This window comes from Pan troglodytes, chromosome 9, assembly GCF_028858775.2.
Source record: "Pan troglodytes isolate AG18354 chromosome 9, NHGRI_mPanTro3-v2.0_pri, whole genome shotgun sequence".
In the NCBI taxonomy this organism is placed as follows: Eukaryota; Metazoa; Chordata; class Mammalia; order Primates; family Hominidae; genus Pan; species Pan troglodytes.
Genome location: NC_072407.2, coordinates 120,072,807 through 120,095,848, shown reverse-complemented (window position 1 = coordinate 120,095,848; position 23,042 = coordinate 120,072,807). Strand labels below are relative to the sequence as shown.

At 52.9% G+C, this 23,042-nt stretch overlaps 2 protein-coding genes across 3 annotated transcripts in view; one reads left to right on the top strand and one right to left on the bottom strand.

Moving 5' to 3' along the window:
• Positions 1 to 23,042, bottom strand: part of CD3E (CD3 epsilon subunit of T-cell receptor complex) — a 541,795-nt gene that overhangs the window by 164,372 nt on the left and 354,381 nt on the right. The window lies entirely within an intron of this gene.
• On the top strand, positions 2,320 to 21,800 carry SCN4B (sodium voltage-gated channel beta subunit 4). 2 transcript variants are annotated; one of them, XM_009424248.5, is made up of 6 exons: positions 8,690 to 8,937; positions 9,233 to 9,575; positions 9,918 to 10,090; positions 11,098 to 11,326; positions 13,832 to 13,961; positions 18,053 to 21,800. In XM_009424248.5, exons 4-6 carry the CDS (start codon positions 11,194 to 11,196, stop codon positions 18,144 to 18,146), a joined length of 357 nt encoding a protein of 118 aa, XP_009422523.2. In that variant the 5' UTR covers positions 8,690 to 8,937; positions 9,233 to 9,575; positions 9,918 to 10,090; positions 11,098 to 11,193; the 3' UTR covers positions 18,147 to 21,800. The 2 variants fall into 2 exon arrangements, with proteins under 2 accessions (XP_001159939.2, XP_009422523.2); XM_001159939.7 differs by lacking the exons at positions 8,690 to 8,937; positions 9,233 to 9,575 and adding an exon at positions 2,320 to 2,530.

Genomic DNA, 23,042 nt, shown 5'->3' with positions numbered 1-23,042 from the left:
TCAGTCTAGGGTTCTGAGAAACATGACCCCTGCTGTAAAAATAAAGTGGTCAGTTTGTATGCCTGGCCCTGCGGATCTAGTGCAAGGACCTCCTGGGGGAAGGACAGCGTAAGCCTGCGGACCTGGAGACAGATGGGGAGGCTTAGCCTCAGGGCCCACAGACCTTTAAGTTCAAATGTACTGAGTGTTTATCCTGTGACTAGCTGTCTGCTAAGCACTTTTACATGCAATCATATCTCATTCCCTCTTTACAGCTAGGTCCACTTTCGATGTTGCAAGGCCTGGAGCAAAGGTACAAATGGAAATTATACGTATGTCTAAATATTAATCAGGATAACAAAGTGTTAAGATTGATGTTTTATCCTCTGCCTTTAATTACTTTTCCTTCATGATAACCTGGAAAACCATGTCCAAAATGAAATTTTCAGGCCATTCTCTGGTACACGCTCTTCTCTGGTCCTGTAGTGAGAGGGGCTTTTGTGCATGCCTGGGGTGTATATCAAGTTTCATGCATTCCCCATCACCTGCATACAGCTGTCCCTTGCCCACTGCTCTAGCCCTTGAGTGCACACCTGATATAGCCAGCCCTTGAAAGGACAGATCCGGGGAATAGGGAATTCCAGAGTTCCTGATACCTGGAGTACAGTCTAGAAGGGGAGGAGGTGCATGCCCCCGCCTGCCCTGCCCCCTTGGTCCCATGGACACATTCTCCAGTGAGGGGCATGGCCAGAGGAGGGCCAGAATGAGGGCCTTTAAAACCAGAAATCCAGGGCTGAGGCTCCTGTTGCCCAGGTCCAGGGGTAACATTGCTCTTAATAAGCCTAGGAGGCAAATATCATTGCATTCACCATTTTATAGGTGAGGAGCAGAGGCTCCCCCAGAAGACCATGTAACTTGCTCAAAGCCATACAGTCATAAATGGTGGCGCTGCCAGAGCCTCTGTGCCACTATAGGGAAGGCAGCGACCCTCTCTCCTGAAAAAGCAAACAGACATTCAGCACTTTGCCTGCAACCTCAAGGGGTCCGTGATCACGCCGAAGTCCACCCAGAGACCCCTCGTTAAGAAGGCGGTGCGTTGGTGTGCCTGCAGCAGAAGTCAGACCATGAAGTGGGAGCGGGCTTCCCAGTCCAGACCAGTCCTAGACAGTAAAGAGGGCCTGTGATGCAGGGAGGGTCTTGGATGGTTGGAAAGGTGCTGAGGAGGAGATCGACTCATTTACAGAACCACCACCCCAAGTAGCACCGCTCAGGTGAAACTCTTTCACTTGGGCCTGTCTGGGAAAAGGCTTACTCGTTCACAGCCTCGCCTCAGCCCTCTGACCTGGTTGTCACCCTGGACTCCTCCACCCCTACCCCAAAAGGGAGGCCGAGGGAGTCTGCCGTTCCGAAGAAAACGGGAGAGTTGGAGGAGGGCGAAAAGGCAGAGTCTGAGGGGGACGGCCTAGGTAGGAAAAATGAGAAGCAGGGGTGCAGCGGGAGGGTGAAATGGGGCGCAGGACACAGACCAGGCGCGGACCAACCTGCTCCCTAACCTGGAGCGTGGTGATTTCCAAGGGGTCCATGGAGAAATGTGGGGCGGGGTGGCGTGGGGGTGGGGGTGGGGGAAGGGAGGGCCGGGGCATTTTGCAATTGGAAAGCTCTGTTCCGGGCTTCCTAAAACAACGGCCGGAGTTGTTGAGCGATGGGGCAGAAGGTGGCGGGAGCGGGTCCCGAGGCTGCACGCGCGCCAAGTCGCACGGCCACCGAGGAGGCGCAAGCTGCAGTTGCAAGCCCGCACACGCCCACCCGTTGCGGCAGCGTCCGCTGCGGACTTTAAAGCGGTCCCTTGGCGGTCCTGGGAGAGGGAGCCGCTAACCTTCCCGTGTTCCCCCAAGCAAAGCAAAACAGTCTTCCAGCAACCGAAAAGCTCCACCTCTACTCCCCCCGAACTATGCTCCTAATTGGCAGCTCAGCGCATGGGATGATGCGGGTGGCTGCAGGCCGGCCCTGCAGTGCCAGCCGCAGCAGCCCAGCCCCACTGGAGAGGGAGTTGGGGGCACGGCGTGGTCCCGGGGCTCCGGGACCGCGAGGCGGGGCGCGGCAGGCAGGGTGCGCAGCGGGCGGGGGCGCCCCGGCCTCCGCGGCGGCCACCGCCCCTCCTGCGGCTGGAGCGCTTCCAGAGCAGAGGCGCAGCCTCGCTCGCCGCTGCGCTCGCTCCGTCTTCCTCCCGCTCCTGCTCCGGCTCCTCCTCCTCCTTCCCTCCCGCCGTTGCTCCAGCAGCCGGCTCCCAGCAGCGGGCGAGCGCGCCTCCCCCTCCGCTCCCTCCCTCCCCCTCCTCTCGCTCTCTGCCCGCTAACTTTCCCGAGCCCCGACCGGCGGCGCAGAGCTCCGTGGTAGCTTCGTGGCCGAACGCCGACCTCGGGCGGAGAGCGCGGCTGTGCCCAGTATCCCATCCCCGAGACCCCCGCGCGCTCCGGAGAGAACAGGACTATGCCCGGGGCTGGGGACGGAGGCAAAGCCCCGGCGAGATGGCTGGGCACTGGGCTTTTGGGTAAGGCAGCCCCAGCTTGGTCTCTTCTCTTGCCTCCCCCCACCCCCAAAGAAGGGGACACTCGAGAAGGAAGAGGCCTTGGATGGGGTGGGCTTTGGAGTGCGGCACGGAATGAGGATGGTGGCCGCCGGCTTCCTGCCTGGTTCCTGCCTGGTTCATAGGCTGTGCTCCCTGGGGACCGTGTGCGTCCCTCTCTACCCCATCAGCCCGCCAGTCTCAGGATTAGTTTTTTTGCTGTCTCTGGCACCTTCGGCTCCAGGTATTTGGAGCTGGATCTTGGGGCTGCAGCGCGGGTCTCCAGAGTTCAGAGGTTCAGGATGCTGGAGGAGGGGGGTCCGTGCCTTGAGTGCAGGGGATACCAGGTGGGTTGCACGTGTGACTGTTGGAATGGTGGTTTCCATCCCGGCCCAGAGCCGTTTGCTTGTTTCCCAGGCACCAGGCATGCACCAGTTGGGGGTGGGGGAGTCCCCTTCTTCCTGGGCCCTTTTCCTGCTTTGCTCCTCTGCCCTGTATCTCCCTCAGGAGCCACTGCCTTCCCTACAGCAGCACCTGAAAGCTGGAAGGGGCTGGAGGGGCTTGCGGGATCATTCAAGGCCCTTTAGGAACGGCCTTGTCTCTCTTCCTACAAAGAGATTCCGTAGGGAAGACCTGTTTGACCTGCTCCTGGCTCTTCATTTTTGAAGTGAATATGGAGACAGAGAAGACATGTCCAGAGGACACGGAGGAAGAAGCATTATTAATATCTATTAATATGCACATGAGAGTTTTGAGTGTCAAACTCCAAGAGATTAGGGAATGATATTTATTCATCCAGGATGTAATCTCCTCATAAATCATAGCCAGACTTTAATGTAAGCCGACTCCATCTCTGGCAACGGCATCTCTTCCTGTTTATATTGGTCAGATTTGGCTTTTGGCAGCTCCCTGCATTGGGTAAGACACACGGTGTAGGTATTTCTGCTGAAAACAGGGAGACAGAACCCTATAAGGGAAGTGGCTACTGTTTCTGCGAATGTAAACTGTGTGCAGATCTAGCAGGTTGGTGCCTGGTGGTGAAGAGGGGAGAGAGTATTTCTTGTACTTGGGATGTTTATTTACCTCTGTACCGCTAGATGGAAGACACCCGTTTTCTCCTGTACCTTGGCACAGATGTCATGCTGGTTTCACAGTGACCTTAATGAAGTGGGCCTTAGTGACGCCTGAGGCTCCTTTTCACAGGGTGGGCACAGCGCCATTCCATGCTACTTCCCCTCATCCCATCTCAGATCAGCCCAGGTCCCCATGGTGGCAATGGCAGGGGTAAAGGATCACTGAGGAATTCAAACTCGGCTAGTCATTAAACTACCCCACTTCACACCTCTGGCTTACCTTCCTGGGTGGTGGGATGCCAGTCCCTTGTTTGTTAGAATACTCATAGAACCAGGCCTCTGTGGGCAACCAAGAGGGCCCTGAAAATGATGTGTGTGTGTGTGTGTGTGTGCACGTGTGTAAGGGGGATTGTAGGCACAGTCTTGGTACATTGCTCCAGGTGGAAGCCCCACCTTCTCCAAGGACTGTTCAGCTGTATAGACCAGGTAGGGGCTAAGGCCTATTGATACAGGTTTAGATGAATTTCTGAGCTACCCTTTGGGAGCCCAGGAGAAAGCAGAGTGACTTGTAGGTGGGAGACCTGCAGGCCCCAGGACTGGCCTCATCTGCTCTGTCCCCTGCCCCTCTGGTCTGCAGAGGGACTCCAACCAAAGTCCCTTTGGCCCTTGACCAGGTAATACTGACTGAGCCCTCACAGGGGCATTGGTCTGAGCTTGGGACATAGATGACATCTTTCCTTCTCAGTCCAGTGGGGGAGATACAGAGACGACTGGACAGCCAACTGGAGGTGTTCCCTGGGAACATCAGAGTTGGCAGGAACTCTGGGAAGCAGAGCACAGAACTCTCCTAGAGATGAGGAAGTCATGGTCCAGAGAGGGATGGTGACTTGTCTAGGGGTGCATGGCCAATTGATGGCCAAGTGGGACAGAATCCAAGTTTCTTGGGCTCTGTCACACCACGCTGCTTCCCACTTAACTCAAGTCTGGTGAGGGGGAAGGTAAATAGTGATTGTGCTTAGGGCTGAAGAATAAGTGAGGCTCTGGGGCATGGGTGTGGAAGGATAAAGACTTGAGGGGCCTAGAGCGGCTGTTTTCATAGCTTCGGAGACTGGGTACAGAGCAGTGAACTCCCAGGAGTCCTCTTCCCCTCTCCCCGTATCAAACCCAGTCTCACAGACTGAGACCAAAGTGATTTTTGATAACCTAACAAAATACCCTTTTCTTAAACTGAGAAGCAGTTTCCAAGGCTATATTATTGCCATTGAGGTTTATGTGCTTTCCAATCTCTTCCTAAGCATGTAACTGGTAATATCTCTGTCCTGCCCACTCCTTCCTTGTTCCCCCATTTACTTAATTGCTGTGATCTGTGTTTAATTATCACTTGTGAGGGTGCTCTGTTGCACAACCCTGTTTCCCCTGGTGTGTATTTATTAAGGGCTTGTTTAATGAGAATGCAATTAAGGAGAGGGTGCTCAGTCCCACTCAGAGGAAGAAAAAGGAAAGAAGAAGCAAGGAGACTGTGGAGAAGAGAGGAAAGGGGAGAAGTGGAGGGAGTTTGAATCTGGAATCCTGGGTTTGAATCTGGAAAACATGCTTAGTTCTCCTTCTGAACCTGCTGGAGGTGCAAGCCTGTGGGGGCACCTGAGAGAGAAGGCTGGAGTCCCAAAGCTCTTATGACTGGCCCTTCTGGTGGGATCAGCATGAGAGGGAGACTGGGCACAGCAGACCACCTTGCCCTGCTGCCAGTCCTCAAGGAGGTGTAGGGATCTCTGCATAAGCCAGGGGTGGGCCGTGCCAACACAACCTGCTCTCTGGCCTGTAAGAGGAGGGACAGGCATGCTGCTGGGACTTGTTTGCAAAGCTGGTTTCATTGAGCATCCCATGCTGTCTCAGGGGCATGCTTTCATACCAGCAAAGCTCCTGGGGATGGGCAGGAAGCAGGTAGGTTGTCTAGGGAGAGAAAGCTGAAATCTTTCCTTTGTCTCTGGGCCCAGGGGCCTTACCCGGCCCAGCCCTGCCTCCCAAAGCCCCCAGGGCCTGCACCCCAGGAGGGGTCCTGTCCTGCTGGCCTCGGCCCACTTTCTGCCCCCTAGCTCTAACTTTGAGCCTTTCTAACTCTCCCTGGGCCAGAGTGTATCAGCCTCCCTATTAAAGTCAGCCGTGTGTCCACTTGCCATGCCAGCAAGCCCTCAGAGCTATATTTAGAGTGGGTACCAGCCTGCCCCTCTTTCCTCCCCGCATCCTGGGGTGGCTGTGAGTGATCCCTGGATGTGGGAAAAGGTGGTGGAATGTTTTCTGCCTCCACATTTGCCTTGGGATATATGGTAGCTGCCATAAGATTCCTGCTGGTGTGAATATTTAATAATATGATTTGCATGTGCTGAATACTTTTCCACTTTAACAAAAGTGATCCTGAGTCAGTCCTCAGACAAAACCCCAGATGAGGATGGCAGGGGGCCAGGACTTCAGAGAAGGCAAAGAAAATGGCTGCTCTGAGAGTGGCTTTTTAGTGAGGAAAAGCAAGATTTTGGGGTTCAGGATGGAATTCCACGGGATCAGGACTGGGAAGAGTTGTTCCTCAATTCCACAATGCCGAAAAGAGGCCCCCCACTCTCACACACACACACGTACACTTTAACATTCTAGAATTAACTTTAGAAAACAGCAAAGCAAGGCTTTCTTTACTCCGGGGAAACGGCCACATGGAAATAAGCCAAGAAGTGGTAGAGGGTGAAAATACAGATCAATGTGGGAACGGCCTGGAGACATTCTTGGCTGACACTGGTTATTCAGGGAAGCTAGGGGTGCCCTGGTTACCTGTGATGAGGGACACCCTTGTCCCCTGCTCCCCTTTCAAATACCACCCTCCTCTACCTGCAGGGTGCCCACTCACGGCGGCCCCTCTTGTGTTTTATAATCTCCTGTTTTGGCTTCACACCAAGCTTGAGAAGTAGGAAAGAAGCATCCCTGCCCTGGCTTGGGGATATGCACACCGGATGTGGCACCTCTGACTTTCTCAAGGTCAGCTGGCAGAGTGGGGCCTGCCTTGCGCATGCTCACCAGTCCTCTCTGGACTTGGTCATCCTGAAGCAGCCCTCCGGCGGCCTTTGTGGACCAACACCTGCCCCTGGTTCCCCCCTCTCCCCCAGAGCAGCCTCATAGGAGACACTGAGTTCAATGGGAGGCAGGCCCCTCGGCTTTCTCATGCATGACCCTCCCAGACATAACTGGCAGGACTGCATGACTCCCGACTGGGAGGGCTGTGCACTGAAGAAGCCAGGCTTGCCCACCCTCTCTGATGCTTTCACTCGGGCAGGGCTCTGGACTCTGTGAAACCATTTCTGCTGGTTTTCATTTTCCCCTCCCAGCTACTGAGGAAATGGCAATGCTTCACTTGCAGAGTCCTGAGTGTATTGGACTTAAGTCATCCACATAGGTGCACACAAACCAGGCAGAAATGTGTACTGTGTCATGAGCCAGACCTTAAAGATACAGTGTTCTCCTCTCTTCTGGACCCATCTTTTGCTCGTTTTTGCTTCTATTTAAAGCAATCAATAAGATTTCCTTTTCGCACGCATCTTTTGTGCTCTTGAATATCTCTTTCTGGCTAGGGTTGAGGTGGGGAGATTTGGGCACGGATTTGAGTTCCCCCATCTCCTCCAGGACCCTGATTCCTGGACCGGTATGCTGATGAGGAGGAGCTGCCACACTCCTTGGTGCCCTGAGGGAGGCCATTAGCTATCAGGAAGCTGCCTTGTCTGACAGCTTCCCTGTCCACTGCTCTGCATTCACTTCCTGTTTGTGGGGGCTGTGGAGGATGGGAAGCAGAGTTGGTATCTCCCACCAAAAGGTTCTAGTGCTGGCTGCAGACTGGAGAGTGGGATCTTGTGTCTGGCTTCTGTCCCTAGACCTCTGGGGGAGATGGGGCGGAGGAGGGCAGAGGTAAACAGAAAGGCAGGATTTCTATGGAGTGCTAAGCCCTGATAGCAGTGTTTTTCTTGGAGAGTGTGGTTGGTCACAGAGTGGTGGAAAGGGGCTAATATCTGAACACTGCTTATTCCACTCACTGGGTGTGTGGCCATGAGCAAGGTAATCTCTTTAAGCCTGTTTCCTCATTTGTTTATTGGGAATAAAAATAGTAACTTACAGGATTATGATGAGGGTTAAATGAGACAGTGTATATAAAATACCTCTCCTATCCTATAGTAACTGCTCAGTCTCAAATTCACCATTTACTCTGTGGCCCTGGGCAAGTCAACTCTCTGAGCCTCAATTTCATCATATATAAAATGGCAACATTATACCTGCCTTTGAGCATTCTAATAAAAGTCGTAGTTAGTATGCACAAATCCTCTGGCACCGTGGTTCTCAAAGTGTGGTCCCTGCGCACAGCATTCCCTGGGAACTTTCTAGAAATGTAAAAGCTCAGGCTCCACTCCAGACCTGAATCAGAACTCCAGGAGCTGGGCGGAGCCAGCCGTAACTGTTCTCCAGGGCATTCTGATGCGCTATCAAGTTTGAAAACCATGGCTCTAGAACAAATCCTGGTTGGCCACAAATCCTAGGAGCTGGCCAAAAATGAAGGCTAATTGAAATAACTTCCCAGCACTAATTGGAGCCCTGGTGGGTAGATCTGGGTCTCTTAGGCAAGTTACATAACCTCTCTAGGCTCAGTTGTCTCACCTACAATGTGGACCTATAATAGTACGTGACTCATAGGACAGGCCGTGAGGATGAAATGTGCCTGGCACATAGTAGATGCTCAGTTAATATCAGCTAGTACTATTGTTATCGACAGTGGCCGAATCACGATGGGGTTACTGGACCACGGGGTGTGATTTTAGGGCTGGGGGCTATAAGCACTTCACTTTGTCATCAGAAGCTAAGGGCACAGGAAGAAGCTGAGCGAGCAGGGCTGCCTGCTCTCCTTGGAGATCCTTTTCTGTCATTTGAAAAGCATTGCTCAGACGCATTATCATCCGGTGGGGGCAAAACAAGAGGTTTATGATGCAGAACAAGGAATTAAGTTAGACAACAGAGGGCCTTCCTGAGAGTGGGGGTGGAAGGTGCCAGTGTCCTCTAGGGAGGAGGTGAGGCAGGCATCCACTTCCAGACACCCTCCCCGCCCCCGCCTCCACCGACCTTGAGGCGAGTGGGGTTTCCTTGAGGCATCTGCAGGACTGGGGGTGTGTGTGTGGGGGGGGCGGGGTGGCGGGGAACCAGGCCCCCTTACAAGGACTCCGGAGCGGGAGTTTGGAGGCCGTGAGTGGAGAGGCCTAGTCCCAGCGGAGGGGGCCGCATCGGAGTGCTGGGGCGGAGGTTCGAAGCGTGAGAAAGAAGCCTGGGGGCGCTCGGGGACTAGGGGGTGGAGTGTGGCGAGAAGGCCGGGCTGCAGGGCTCAGGAGGGGACCGCGGGTCCAGCGCCTTCCCCGTCCCGCCCCCGCGCGCGTGCACTCGGGCTGGCCCGGAATCCCTCCCCAGGGTGTCTTCTGCCACTGACTTTCCCACCCTGGCTGCGCCCGCGCGCCCCCGCGGCTGCCAAGCTCCAAGCCCCGCGTCGGTCCCCACCCCCGCCGTGTTCCCCCCTGCCAGGCCGTCTTCCTGCGGTTCCCAGGTCCCGTTTGGCGGCCAGAGGGCGTCGGACTCGGCTGGCCCAGCAAGGTCCAGCCCGAAGGTGTCCTTCTGCCTCTCTGCCCCTGGGGACCAGGGAGGAGCCTCCAGGGCGGGGGAACGAGAGGCTACTGGACGGCGGCCCGGGACTGCGGCGGCCGCGTTTCTCTTCTTCACCTTACGGGACCTGGCTCTTCCTCCTCCTCGACCGCCCCGCCCGTCAGTTCTGAAAACCTGGCGAGAGGCGCGTACTGTCCTAGGGGAATTCCCCTGCAAACAGAAGGGAGCCCGCCCTGCGCGTCCTGGAGTGGGTGCGGCAGGAGCGCTTCCAGGCACTGCGTGCCCAGGTGAGGGGCGGAGCGGGGGCGCGGGGCGCGGGGCGCGGTGCGCGGCAGTGGCCAGGCCTTTGTTTCCTTGGGTTGGGGTGACCCCTGGTGGTCATCCAGAGAGCAACAAGGGCTACTCCCTGGTCCAGAATTCAGTCCTTTCCAGGGGAGAAATGGAGAATGATGGAGGGTGGCCCAGGCGGTGCTGATTGGAGTAGACAGCCATCTTCCCGAAGTTGGCACTGAGGGTGATAGAGACCTACCTGCCTGGCCAAGCTACTCCGCCCTGCCTAAGCATCCCCTTCCAGAGCTCCAGGCTGTTTTGGTGGGGTTTTATTAAGGGAGGCGGTGCTCCTTACACAGGCCTCTTCCTGCTCCCCGTAACCCTGTCGCTGGAGGTGTCTGTGGGAAAGGCCACCGACATCTACGCTGTCAATGGCACGGAGATCCTGCTGCCCTGCACCTTCTCCAGCTGCTTTGGCTTCGAGGACCTCCACTTCCGGTGGACCTACAACAGCAGTGACGCATTCAAGATTGTAAGTATTTGGAGGAAGAACAGTACAGCCCAGCCTCCCTCACCCATGCCTCGCCTCCTACGCTCTGGTCCCTTCTGGACTGAGACCCACTGCGATGGTCCCCAGAACCCACCTTTTGCCACCCTTTCTCCCAGTATTCTTTTCAGAGCCTGCCAGGAAGGATGTAACTGGGAGAGATGCTTAGATCGTGTTGCCAGAATTCGGGGACTGTTGGAATTCTTGGCTAGAGTCCTCTGTCTGGTCTTAAGAAACACCTGGAGCTTGGATTGCTTGTCTAAAAATCAATAGTTTAGTCTAACAAACAGGAGAGAGAAGGGCCTTGGAAAGCTTGGAGAGAGGGAATGAGAAGAGTCTGAATGAGGGAAGGGCTGAGAAGCTGGACTGGCAGGGAAAGGAGAGAGGAAGAGAGGGAGAGCTGCAGGAGCATTGGCGTGGCTGCAGTGGGGGTGGGAGTGAACTCACTAGATTGTACTCACTCTACAATCTAGTGGGGGATCCAACCTGAGACTTTCACAGGGAAGCCACAAGAGACCAACTCTGGTTATAATTAAATGCTGACCTCAGAGGGTGCTGACGGGCAGAGCTGTGGGATTGATCCAGGTCTTGACAGGGGGCCAAAATTCAGTTGGGCAGGTGACATGGTGTCAGCAAAGGCTGGGTGGGAGGTGACAGAGGGAGATGAGTGTGGTGCTTGCAGGAGTCATTATGTAAAAGGCTTTTATGAAGAGAGCAGTAAGAGCTGTGCTGCATTCCAGGGAGACCTTAATAAAAGGAAATGGGTTTAGCCTGAAACAAGTAAAATTCAGGTTAGACAGGCAGAGCTATTGACGCTGGAAGAGGAAACCATGGAGGGAAGGAGCAGGGTGTGACTACAGGCTCTTCCTGGTCCTGGACAGGGGAGGCATCCAAGGAGTGGGCTGGTGTGATGTCATGACCCTTGAGGACCCCGATTCTTTCTTGGCTACTTTCTCGGCTACTCTCTCACCCCAACCCCCTTCCTCCACCAGCTCATAGAGGGGACTGTGAAGAATGAGAAGTCTGACCCCAAGGTGACGTTGAAAGACGATGACCGCATCACTCTGGTAGGCTCTACTAAGGAGAAGATGAACAACATTTCCATTGTGCTGAGGGACCTGGAGTTCAGCGACACGGGCAAATACACCTGCCATGTGAAGAACCCCAAGGAGAATAATCTCCAGCACCACGCCACCATCTTCCTCCAAGTCGTTGATAGACGTATGCAGTAGGGGCTGGCACAGGGCAGTGGCGTGGGAAGGACTTGGGAGGCACCCAACTCAGCATCACAGTGAAATGGCAAAATGGACCGTGTTGGTGTTTTCTTTTGCTTTACACTTTCCAGAGCTGCTGGAGTTACATCTAAAAGCTAGAAGAGCTCAGCTTGAACACTTATTCTGCTACCAAATAGCTTATGAAATACTCTTAGCCTCTCTAAGCCTCGTGTTCCTCATCTGTAAAATGGAAATATGGCTTCATTTTCCTAGAGTTGTGGTTAGAGAAGCTACCTGGTAGTGTTTTGTGGCTAGTAGGGTTTTCTCCTTATATACTGATTATTAATACCATTGGGTATTCCATTAGCAAAAATTGATTGAATGTCAGGCATTGGACTAAAAAGTGCTATGAGTGATACATTACATTCTTCCTTGAGGAATTCACAGTACAAGGTAGGACAGAAGATAAATAAATAGGTAGAATGGGCAGAACATGATGCATACATCTGTCAGTAGAGGTGAAAACAACAGAGATGGAGTAAGACATGGCCCTTGTCCTCTGGGGGCTTACATACTACCTAGGATTCCAGTCTGACACAGGAGGACCAATCATACAAGGAGGGTGCATATGAAAAGGAGCCAGGTGGTCCCTGACCAGACCTGGTGTGGTTAGAGAAGGAGGATATGATAACCAGGGCTGGAGAAGTGAGGCACGGCCCCACCGAGGGGAGGGGCCTGGAAGACTAGGGAAGTGCAGAAGCAGAGAGAAAAAGGGAAGGGGACTTGCTCAAGGATCCTGACTGTGCTGCATTTTGTGTGTACCGGGGGTTTGCTGCTCTCCTGGATGACACTGAGTCCCTGGAGAGGAAGACACCCGTGAGTTCAATCTTGAGTATGCAAGGGCGGAGCCAGAGGTTATCCAATCAGCTTTTCTGAGCCTGGAGTCATAGGTCTGCCTAAGGTGTCACCTCTTCCTTTCTGTCTGGGCTCCTGTCACCCAGCTTGTACTCAGCCTTTTCAGAAGGAAGAGAACGGGCATTTGTGGAGCGTTTTCTGGGTGCCAGATCCTGAGTTAGGTGCTATCATTGACTTTAGCTCCTTTGCTCCTCACCAGCTCCCTTGAGGTGGATTGTCTCTCCATCTGTATGGATTCATTCATCCATCTGTTCAACAAATATTTACTGAGCACCTTGTATGGGGCAGACGTTATTCTAGATTCCGAGGATGTGATATGAACAAGATAGACAAATTCCTGCCTTTATGGAGATTACCTTCCTCCTCTTCTGTGTATGGAGATACACAATAGAAAATAAAGAAGAAAAATGATATTGTAAAAGAGAACATGGCTAGTGTTAAGAAGAAAAAATAAAGCAGGAAAGAAAGATGGGGTGCCAGCAGGGTGAATGGGGAAGGGCTCTCTGGAAAAGGCGATAGAGAGGGGATATTTGAAGGAGGTGAGAGAGGAGCCATGAGGGCATCTTTGGGAAGATAGAGAGAGAACAGTGAGTGCAAAGGCCTTGAGGCAGATGCGTGAAGAATCACAGCAGGCTAGTGCTGGAGCAGGGCAAGGAGTGAGAGATGAGTCAGGTCAAGCCAGATTGTGTAATCACCCTGCTGGAAGGGTGAGTGAGGTGGGAGCCACTGGGAGCAGAGGAGTTAGGGCCTGAACAGGTTCACTCAGGCCCCTATGCCAAGAATAAATGATAGAGGGAGGAGATCAGTTAGGAAGCTATTGCAGACATCCATGCAAGAGGTGGCTTGGGCCAGGGCCAGGGAGATTGTGAGCCATCAGATTCTGGAATATTTTAAAGTTAGAGCTGTCAGGATTCTCAGGTAGCTTGGATAAAGCGTTTGAATAAAAGGCATCAAAGAAGACTCCAAGGATTGTGGTTATAGCAATTGGGAGGATAAAGTTGTTCTCAGTGGAGAGGAGGAAGACTGTGGGTGGAGCAGGTTCGGGAAGCAGTCAGGAGTTCAGTTTTCAGATGAAGAAACCGAGGCTAGGAGGGTTCAATGACCTGCCTAACATTGCCAGCTAGTTAGTGACAGTTAAATCCCATACTTAAAATTCGGACTATCTGACTCCAAAATCTTCTCACCATCTAAGAGGTATCATAGGGAGGTTCTTAATTTTTTCTGTGTGAGCAAAGGGGTCTAGAAAGAGGCAATGAAATTTTCACCTGGCAATTTGGGGATCAAGTCACCACTCAAACTTGAGTGTTATGGGCTCCAATTCTGATTTATTCCAGAACTTGTGTGAGTGCATCTGTGGGAGGGCATGTGCAGGGTGGGGGAGAGGGCCCCTTGTGTGTGCCCTAGCCTGATAGATGCCATGCTCTGCTTCTCCAGCTTCCTGCTGCAGGCCTGGGGAGGGCTGGGGGTCTGGGAGTGGATGTGCCCCAGAGGCCAGGGGGTGGAGGCTACATGGCCCTTGCACTGCCACAGTTCTCGGCTCCAGGTTGACTCTTGCTCCCTTTGTGCCTTCCCTTTCCTCCTTACTCGGGCCACACAGTGGAAGAAGTGGACAACACAGTGACACTCATCATCCTGGCTGTTGTGGGCGGGGTCATCGGGCTCCTCATCCTCATCCTGCTGATCAAGAAACTCATCATCTTCATCCTGAAGAAGACTCGGGAGAAGAAGTGAGTTGATCTGGAGCACACTCCTGTCCTCCCAGCAGCCCACCACCCTCTCATCTACCCCCACCAGCTTTCAGCCTTCCACCTGCCTCCTCCTTCCCCCCATTCCCATTCCTACCGCTCTCTGTTCTATCCCTGCCACCCCCTCCCCATCTCTCAGCCCCTTCCTCATCGCTTTCCCTCTTCCCCATCCTCCCAATATGTATTTATTGAATACGTTCATTGAATACACAAACGCCAGCCACCTGCTCTTCCTCAGCCCACTGTCTTCCTTCCCGTCCCATTAGCCTCTCTTTCCATTTGTACCACCCAACCGAGAGCCTTACCAAAGGACTTAAAGAGCCTTTGAAAAAATCAGTGAAAATGTAAGATTCCATGTACAGAGACTCTAAAATGAGAAAACTCTTCTAGGGAGATGGGAACAAAATTCTTCTGTTAGGAATTTCTGAAAATTCAGATGGAGGTGATGTTTTAAAAGTTTGAAAAGGCAGATATGGCCTCCCAGGGAGCCCTAGGATAAGTTCAGGTATAAAAATAGACATCTATAAGGGGAAGGGGAGGGAAGATGGGGGAGGTACGGAGGGTGCAACCCTCAGGCCCCGAATTTTTGGAACAGTATCAGACAGGCTCCAGAGCAGCATGTGGTGAATCTTGCAAAACTAGAGCAGGGAAAAGGCATTTGAAAGTTGTGTTCTGAGCAAGACAGATGCGACAAGATGGCTTCCCATTGGAACAGAGAGGGTGATGGTAACCACGAGATGCAGAGAATGGAGAACTCCTCTGCCCCTGTTTGCTGAAACGTTCTGCTCTGCTGAGAAGAGGGAATTCTGCTGGAAAGGGCAGAACTTACTCTAGAAAGAGGGGATGGAAGTTGGAGGTAGGGAGGGGCCATACAGGTAGCAGCGCTGGGGCTGGGGAGCAGGGGAGGACCCCAGAACTGGGTTGTTGATGAAGAGCTCAAGGGTTGTCTGCCTGCCTTGTGGCCAGAGGCTGTGAGGGTTTTGGTGATCGTGAGAGGGGCTAAAAGTGTGGAGCTTAATTAGGTTCTGTTTTTCATAACCAGTCTTACTATCAATGGATGGAGAACAAATTTGTCAATATATGGTTTAAAAGCACTTAGAAAAGACAACGGTGGTCCTTCAGAGCCACAGTGGGTTTATCAAAAACAAGACATGCTAAGCTGGATGTGTGTGCCTGAAGTCCCAGCTCCCTGGGGGGCTGAGGCAGGAGGATGCTTTGAGCCCAGGAGTTTGAGTCCAGCCTGGGCAACTTAGCAAGAGCTCGTCTCTTAAAAAAAAAAAAAAAAACGGAATGCTGGATGTCTTCCTCATAGGGCACTGGCAGAACAGGAGATTGCTCTGGAAAATACCACTTCCTGTCATTCATCAAATTCCTACCATATGTTAGGAATTCCACCAGGCAATTTTATACACTACCCATAATTATTATTTTACAATTGAGCAAAGTGAGGCTCAGAGTAGTGAAGTGACTTGCCCAAGGCCACACAGCTAGTAAGTGATAGAGCTGGGATTTGAACTCTGACTAATTTGGCTTCAAAGCTTAAACCATTGCCAGGATGTTCTACTGACTCACTGGGCATATCTAGAGTTCATTCATTTATCTGTTCATTTTGTGGCTGTTTTTGAGGCACTGTGTGCAAGGCACTGTGCCAGATGCTATAGGAAATTATGGAAGGAATGAGATTCTGCCTTTAACTAAAGAAGACAAGATACAAATAAATGTGTATACAAATAAATGTAATACAAGGTAGAGGGAATCAGTGCCAGCAAAGAGGTTTGATACGATGCTGCTGTGGGGGTTCAGGGCAGGGTGAAATTCTGGGAAGGATTTCTGGCTGAATGGGTGTTTGTGGCAGGCCTTGCAAGATTAATATAACTTAAGCCCTGGGGAGAGTGAAGGGAAGATTCTTCCAGATGGAGGCACCACTGAGAGCCAAGGCAGAGAGTCTGGGAAGTGGGCTTGTGTCTGGAGAACAAGCCTTTTGTTTGTTGAGAGAGCTGTATGGTGAGGTGGTGGGGAGGAGAAAAAAAGCCTGCAGAAGGGGTTGGGGACAGACACTTGGGGACCTGGGAGTCGAGGCTGTGATTGACTTCCGACTGCAGGGGAGCTGGCGAGGGCTTGCAGGGCCCTGGCACGATCAGAGAGCACAGAAGAAAGGATCTGGCCATGGTGGGCGGAGGGATTGGGTGGAAGAGCCTGGGGGCAGGGGACAGACCGTAGGGAAGCCTGAGGGGGGTCCTTGGAGTGGCGGGGAATGCCTGCATTACAGCAGAGACAGTGGCTTCTCAAGAACAGGGAGGTACTGGACAGCATCTCACCATTGATTCTGAAACGTGGGTGCTGTTTCCTCTGTCTGGAATTTACCCTCTCTCTTTTCCTGCTCATCTTTCTTGGTTTCAAAGAAGCTTGGAAGTTTAAGGTATACTTCCAAAAAGCTTCCCTGACTCCTACGAGGAGGCTTCCTAGGTTGGGTCCCTCCTTCCTACATCCCCCATCCTGTTATTTACCACAGTCTGTCACAACCACTTGTTTAATGTCACATGCCCTAGGAGAGTGCACGTTTCCGACACAGTGCCTGGTACCCAGTAGGTTCTCAGTAGAGAATTATGGACTGCGTGGAATACAGTTAGGTGGGTCGTAATTGGCTGGGTTAACTATGCCTTAGGTACAGAGACAGAAAGAAAGAGAGAGAGAGAGACAGAGAGAGAGAGATGGATCCATCCGAATAGAGGTCTTTAGTGTATTCCACAGGGCTCCACCTGTTCATTGTTATTATTAACATTTGAAGTACACTAGGGATGTCATATTTATCAAACTTCCAGAAGCCTAGTAACTATGTTGGAAGAAAAAGGGATCTAGGAAGATCTTGATAGGCTGGAGCTAGGAACTAGGTATTGCAAGATGAAATTAATGAGGACAAAATATTCAGTCCTTCCCAAAGGCCTCAAACGCAGCTGCCCAAGCCCAGGGTGAGGGTAGGATGTAGTTTGGCTGTAGCAGCTGTGAAAAACTTGGCCATTTTCATGAGCAGAAAGCTCAGAGGGATGCAGGTGCTCCCTGGGGAGTTCTGTGTGCCCAGCCTGGGCGCTGCTGTGGAGGAGGGACACACTGAAGTTGGAGCATGTCCAGCTCAGAGCGGTCAGGGTGGAACGCCTCCCGGGAGGTGTCTTCCCATCTCACCATCTCTCCTTCCTCCTGTCTTCTGCTCCGTCCCACCAAACTCTGCCTAGACCTGTCACCCTTGAAGCCAAACCCACTGCCTGCTCTGCCCCTTCCATGGACTCTGTTCTTCCCTTAATACCTCTAGTCATGGAGAGCTCAGGGAGGAAGGCCTGGGGGGCCCTGGGGAGAGGGACTCTGTGTCCTCAGCATACTCCTTGCTGGCCTGGACCCCTCCCCCTGGCGTGGCACAGCCTGGGAACTGACCCCTGAGAACAGCACCTGGTGCCCTTTGCTTCCTGCCATGTTGAGACAACTAGGTGACAGCTAAGCTTTATTGAGAACTTCCTTTTTTTCTCTGTTTGAGACAGAGTCTCGCTCTGTTGCCCAGGCTGGAGTGCAGTGGCACGATCTCAGCTCACTGCAACCTCCGCCTCCCAGGTTCAAGTGATTCTCCTGCCTCAGCCTCCCTAGTAGCTGGGACTATAGGTGCCTGCCACCACGCCTGGCTAATTTTTGTCTTTTTAGTAGAGATGGGGTTTTGCCATGTTGGTCAGGCTGGTCTCGAACTCCTGACCTCAAGTGATCTGCCTGCCTCGGCCTCCCAAAGTGCTGGGATTACAGGCGTGAGCCACCGCACCTGGCCAGTTGAGAACTTTCTACATGGCAGGCACTGTTCTAAGTGCTCATTTCTCCTTCCAGCAACCCCACGCAGAAGGTCATCCCTACCTCTATTTCACAAATGAGGGAACTGAGGTACAGAGAGGTTAGGTGACATGGCCTCTGGCTACCTTAGCTCTGTAGAAGGCCAGGGAGAGGCACAGAGCTGGGTGCAGGGCCCACGGCTCCTGCCACAATTCTCCCCCTACTCTTGCTCCTCTCCTCACCACTGTCCCTTCTCTCTCCCTCTCCAGGAAGGAGTGTCTCGTGAGCTCCTCGGGGAATGACAACACGGAGAACGGCTTGCCTGGCTCCAAGGCAGAGGAGAAACCACCTTCAAAAGTGTGAGCCCTGCTTCGGGCTGAGCAGCTGCAGGGAGCCCCCTTTCTGATGATGAAACTGATGCTTGAGCCCCGACCGTAGAACCCACGTGCCTGAGACATCTGCTGCTTGGCTCAAACTGTAGTCTTTCCGGGCACAAGAAACCGGAGTCCTGCCCAGCCTGCCCGTCCCCTTCCCAGTCAGGGCTCCCCAGGGACAAGGGATGGCCAGGGGAGGGGGTCTGTGGAAGATTCAGGAGAAAGAAAGGAGAGGCTGGGGTGGTGTGGAGGGGCTGGTCCCCTGACACCTGGGCAGATGGGGTCTCCTTCAGTCTCCCTACCCTGCACAAGCAGGGCCTTGGTTTTCCTCCAGGCTTCTCTTCACAAGAGACTGGGAGATGGGGTGTAAGAGCTGCGCCCTGGGGTGTAGGAAGAAGTGGCTTCCTTTGGAGGTCGGAGTGGGCTGGAGGCCTCTGGAGAAGACCTGGGGTGGGGGCTGATGGGGGCAGGCCCACAGGGAGAGACTGCCTCTGCTTCATAGGATACCAGATCCCCCACAGTCTTCCAAGTAGGAAACTTCCTTTCCCCTGCCCCGGGACCCTATCTGCCTATCCCCTCCCCTGCTCAGAGTTTTTAAGCCCTCTCAACCAGGGCTGGCCACCCTGGTCTTGAGGGTTCCTGGCCACCTACCCTGCTCCTCTGCTCTCTGGGTTACTGAAGGGCTCAGGAAGGGGCCCCTCGAGCCTTCCTGGAGCACCCGAGTGCTCCCTATGCCTTTCCAAGCATTTCTACTTGGGGAATTGGGCCACAGAGGTAGTGAGCCAGTGTCCTGGGCCTCTGGGATGCCCGCCCCATTGCTGCCAATGCTGGCAGGCCCCCCCCCCCCTGGCATGGCAGGACCATCGCCACTCTGGGCACTCCTGAGCCCAGCTCTCCCCTGCTTCTCCCCCTCCTACCTGAGAGGCTGCACCCTCCAACCTCCCATTGGCTCGCTTCCCCCGTGCCCTCCATCACGCTCTGCCCCCAGGGTGGTTCATTTCCCAGCCCTGGGTCAAGGGCCTGCCTTCGCCTCAGGGACTCTCTTCCTTTGGATGAGGGGGTCCTTGGGTTTCCCAGCTGCTTCCTGCTCAGCTGGGCCACCCCCTCCCACCCTGGGGTTGGGGAGGAGCAGGGAGTGGGTGCCCACAGTTTTCCTTTGCTTCTCCCAGAGCTGGTTTGCACAGCCCTTGTGTGTGGGGCTAGAATGTGCCTTAGTCCTGAATCCTAGCCCTTACCCCCATCCTCTCTAGACGGTATGTCCTGACATAACAGCAGAGTCTGATGTGGTGCTGGTGAGGGTTCGCCAGCCCTCCCCTTCCCAGGGTCATAGAGGGGGCCATGAGGCTGGAATTGGCCAGTGACTGAATCTTGGAGATGTCGGCCAGGTGCTCCCATTGGGGTTTCTAGCCTGCCCTAGGGGGAGGTGGTGATGTTGGGAGTGGGATCTCCTGATGGAGCCCATTGTGTGAGTCCTTGTTGGGCAGAATTGGTGAGGCCAGGGATGGCAGGGAAAAGTGGTAACAAGCCTCTCTGCCCATCTACTTCCAATCCCTCTCTCCCTTACTGATTTTTTGATGCCCTGTCTTCTGGGCCCCTAGGAGGGATGAGAGAGGAGTAGCCCCCTTTTTCAGAGAGTTTGGGGTCTACCTCAGAGCTCTCCCTGTCAAAAAGCAGCTGCAAGCCTCGCAAGGGTTGGGGGGGGGGAGACTGAGGACCAGTAGTACCTGCAGGGTGCCCGTGGCTGTGGCCAGTGTCCCTTAGCCAACCTGCTGGGCTCACCAGTTCCCCGTCTGATCTGCCTGTGCGCCTCCCATTCTTCTCTACCCAGAACCTGTCATGGGCTGGGGCTCAGATTTTCCTGGCTTTGGGAGCAGACAGACCAGAGCCACCAGCCATTCAGAAAACTTCTTATAGCTACCTTCATGCAAAACTGCTTTCTTCTTCCTTCTCAATGGTGACATTTGAAGAGGCAGAGCACCTTGGGGCTCCTCCTCCTGTCTTAAGAGAAAGCCAAGGCACGTAGAGTAGGGAGAAGAAGGGCACCATCCTCTCTTTCCTCCCCAGGGTCTACTGCTGATTTCTAGATGGATCATGCAGCTTCTCTCAGCTCAGCTCTTTCCATCTACCAAATGGGTGTAATAATACTTACCTACCTCACAGGACTGTTGTGAGGCTTGGCAAGTTTTGTCTAAAAACATCTTTTTGGCTTGGAAAGGGATCTGGGAAGCCAGGTATTAATTGCAGGGATAGTTCCAAGTCTGTCCTGTCTTCATCTCTGTGTCCCATCTCTACAACCCACATACAGACACACACACTCTCTCTCTCTTTCTTTCCATCCCACCCCCCTTGGAATTATTTAGTCTTTGCAATATTAGAAACCTTGACTCTGATGCTTAAAGCTTCTTGTCCATGGCTTTTGTTTGATGGTTTTCAATAGAGGTGACTGAGATTGTAGGGGGGGCATTTTTGGTTGCCCCCATGTGTGGGGGCACTACTAAGAATGCTAAACTTAGTCCCCACAACAAAGAATCATCCTGTCTCATGTCAACATTATACCCATGGAGAAACACTGGCATGGATTTGCACTAGGATGTATATGGGCAAAGCTATCTTCCCCAAGTGGAACCTCAGTGCATGCAAATCTCTGATGGTGGCTTCCAGGGCTTGTGGGCTAGAGAGAGCCACTTACAAAGTCGATCTTGAGAGACCTGGGCACATGCAGCTGCACTGAGTGATGTCAGCGAGACTAAAGACAAAGTTCTGAGCTCCTCATCGACTACAAAATATGAAATCAGCATTCCAGGTTCTGGGCTTCTCCCCATGTCGTAATTGAACAGAAGGCAGCCCGAATAAACCCCTGATGTTAGAGAGGCCTGGGGAGAGCAGCCGATGGGGCTCAGACTACATATGGCAGGCCGATCAGAGCTCTTGTGGAGCGAGGGCTTGAGAGCATGCTTGTGAGATGGCAGGAGGTGGGGTGTGCTTGTGTGGAGTGTGCGTGTGCAGGCAGTGTGGGTGCATGGCAGCGTAACTGTGGAGTGGATGGGCTCTGCATGTAAGGGGTGATGCATGATGGGCAGATGCTGGACATTTGAGGAGCCGTCTTTCTTGGCCTGAGCTGTGCCTGTTGAGGCATCTGGAGACTGAGAAAGAATCAAAGGCAGAGAAGACCAGCCGTGCTTCTGCATTCCGTCACTCCATGACTTCTTCTCAGTGTCACAGACAGCTGCCATCAGAGGGCTGGTGGTAGGGAGTTCCAGGAGCGGGGACTTCTCGGGAAAATCCTATAACTTGCTTTACTTTACTTTGTCCCAGGTTGGAGTCCCTACCCTCCCACCTCCCACCTGATATGCAGTGCTTTTGACTATCTTATGCATGGTTTATTCCTCTGGCTTGGATGACAACAATACCCATAGTCAATTTTCCTATGTAACTATAGATCAAATGATGCAACAACAGGCCTTGGGAGGCCTCAGGTGTGCGAGTGCCTCTGGGAGGCGCAGATGCCCACACAGCCAGCACTGACTTGTGTTCGAGCACAGAACGGATATAATCAGTCTGGCCTCTACAACAAGTTTTGCATTGTAGAATTGTATTTAGCTTTGCCTTGGATGAAATAAAAATTATGTTTAATAATTTGGGATTTGGGGGCTTCCATTTTTGACTGGTTGGGAGTTGGGTTCCAGTTTTATTTCTTGCCAGCTGTGCTTAGGACAAGTTTCTTTACCTTCTCTGAGCCTCAATCTGTTTGTGTCTAAAATGTTACCTGCCTAGGTGAAATAACACAGGCAAACTGCCTAAGAACATCTGGCACATTCACAGGTGTTTGGGTCATTTTCATTCCTATACCTTCTCTGGAGAAGTTGGCAACGTGGCTCTTTAATACTGGAATCATTGCCAGGGCCCTCCTGGTATGGATGACCTTGGTCGTGACCCTGGCACCACAAATATCACAACAGCTCCTCCCCCAGGTTCTCTCTCTCCTTCCCTTCCCTGGGTTAGTTAGGTCCAGGTAAAATCCGCTTCACATGAACGCCTACCTTCCAAAGAGTTTCCGGGTGCTGGGCATAAGGCCAGCGCCTGGGAAGGAACTGGGGATATGTACCAATGTGTAGGTGTTTGCTTATATTCTTGGACTTTCTCATACCACAATTTCTTACCATACTGTATTCCTCTCTTCAATGGATTCACCTCACACTGCATTTCTGTGTGAGGTACTCAGTACCTTAGTACTCAGAAGAGCTTGTTGAAAGACTCTCTCTTCTCCGTCAAGGACTCCAGGTACGCAGAATCAGTTTCGGCAGATGTCCCTGCCAGCTCTGTTTCCTCCAGCCCTCAGCTATAGAGACTGTGCGCTGCGCTTCTGCCCTGAATGGATTCACCACCCGGGTTCCCCACGCAGCCACTTTCCTGTCTTCAGGTACTTCCTGTTGCCTGGGACCTCCTGCTACCTTCCCATCTGCAATACACCGGTTGGATATTGGGGTTTCCTGGGGCAAGCCTGGGTTTAGAACGCTTGGGATGCTATGCATTGAACTTGCAGTTACCCCTGTAAGGATCAGTCCCCAGGTCTGATTAGGTCTCTGTCATTGCTCTGTTTCATCCCTACTTCCTTTCCCCACCCAATAGCCATTATAACTGACAGATGGCCCAATGTCTCAAAACCACATTAGGAACTGGGACTGTCCTGGGCAAACCTGGATATAGGGTCACTCCCTGTTAAGCTCCATGCCAGCCCCATGCTGACTCAATGGGGACTAACATACACACAAATTAAGGGTCCTTAATTTGGGCTGGTGGCAGGCACGCAGATCAGATTGACTTTAGGAGGTCTGTACACCTAAAAATAAAGGTGAAAGTGAACACATGTGCTTAGGGAACCTTT

What these genes read in the sequence shown, in the direction of transcription:
- SCN4B (XM_001159939.7), top strand. Translation starts at nt 2,470, where the DNA reads ATGCCCGGGGCTGGGGACGGAGGCAAAGCCCCGGCGAGATGGCTGGGC. An exon ending in GCAGTGACGCATTCAAGATT is followed by an intron (nt 10,091 to 11,097) that starts GTAAGTATTTGG and finishes TTCCTCCACCAG; the next exon opens with CTCATAGAGGGGACTGTGAA. An exon ending in CCTCCAAGTCGTTGATAGAC is followed by an intron (nt 11,327 to 13,831) that starts GTATGCAGTAGG and finishes CGGGCCACACAG; the next exon opens with TGGAAGAAGTGGACAACACA.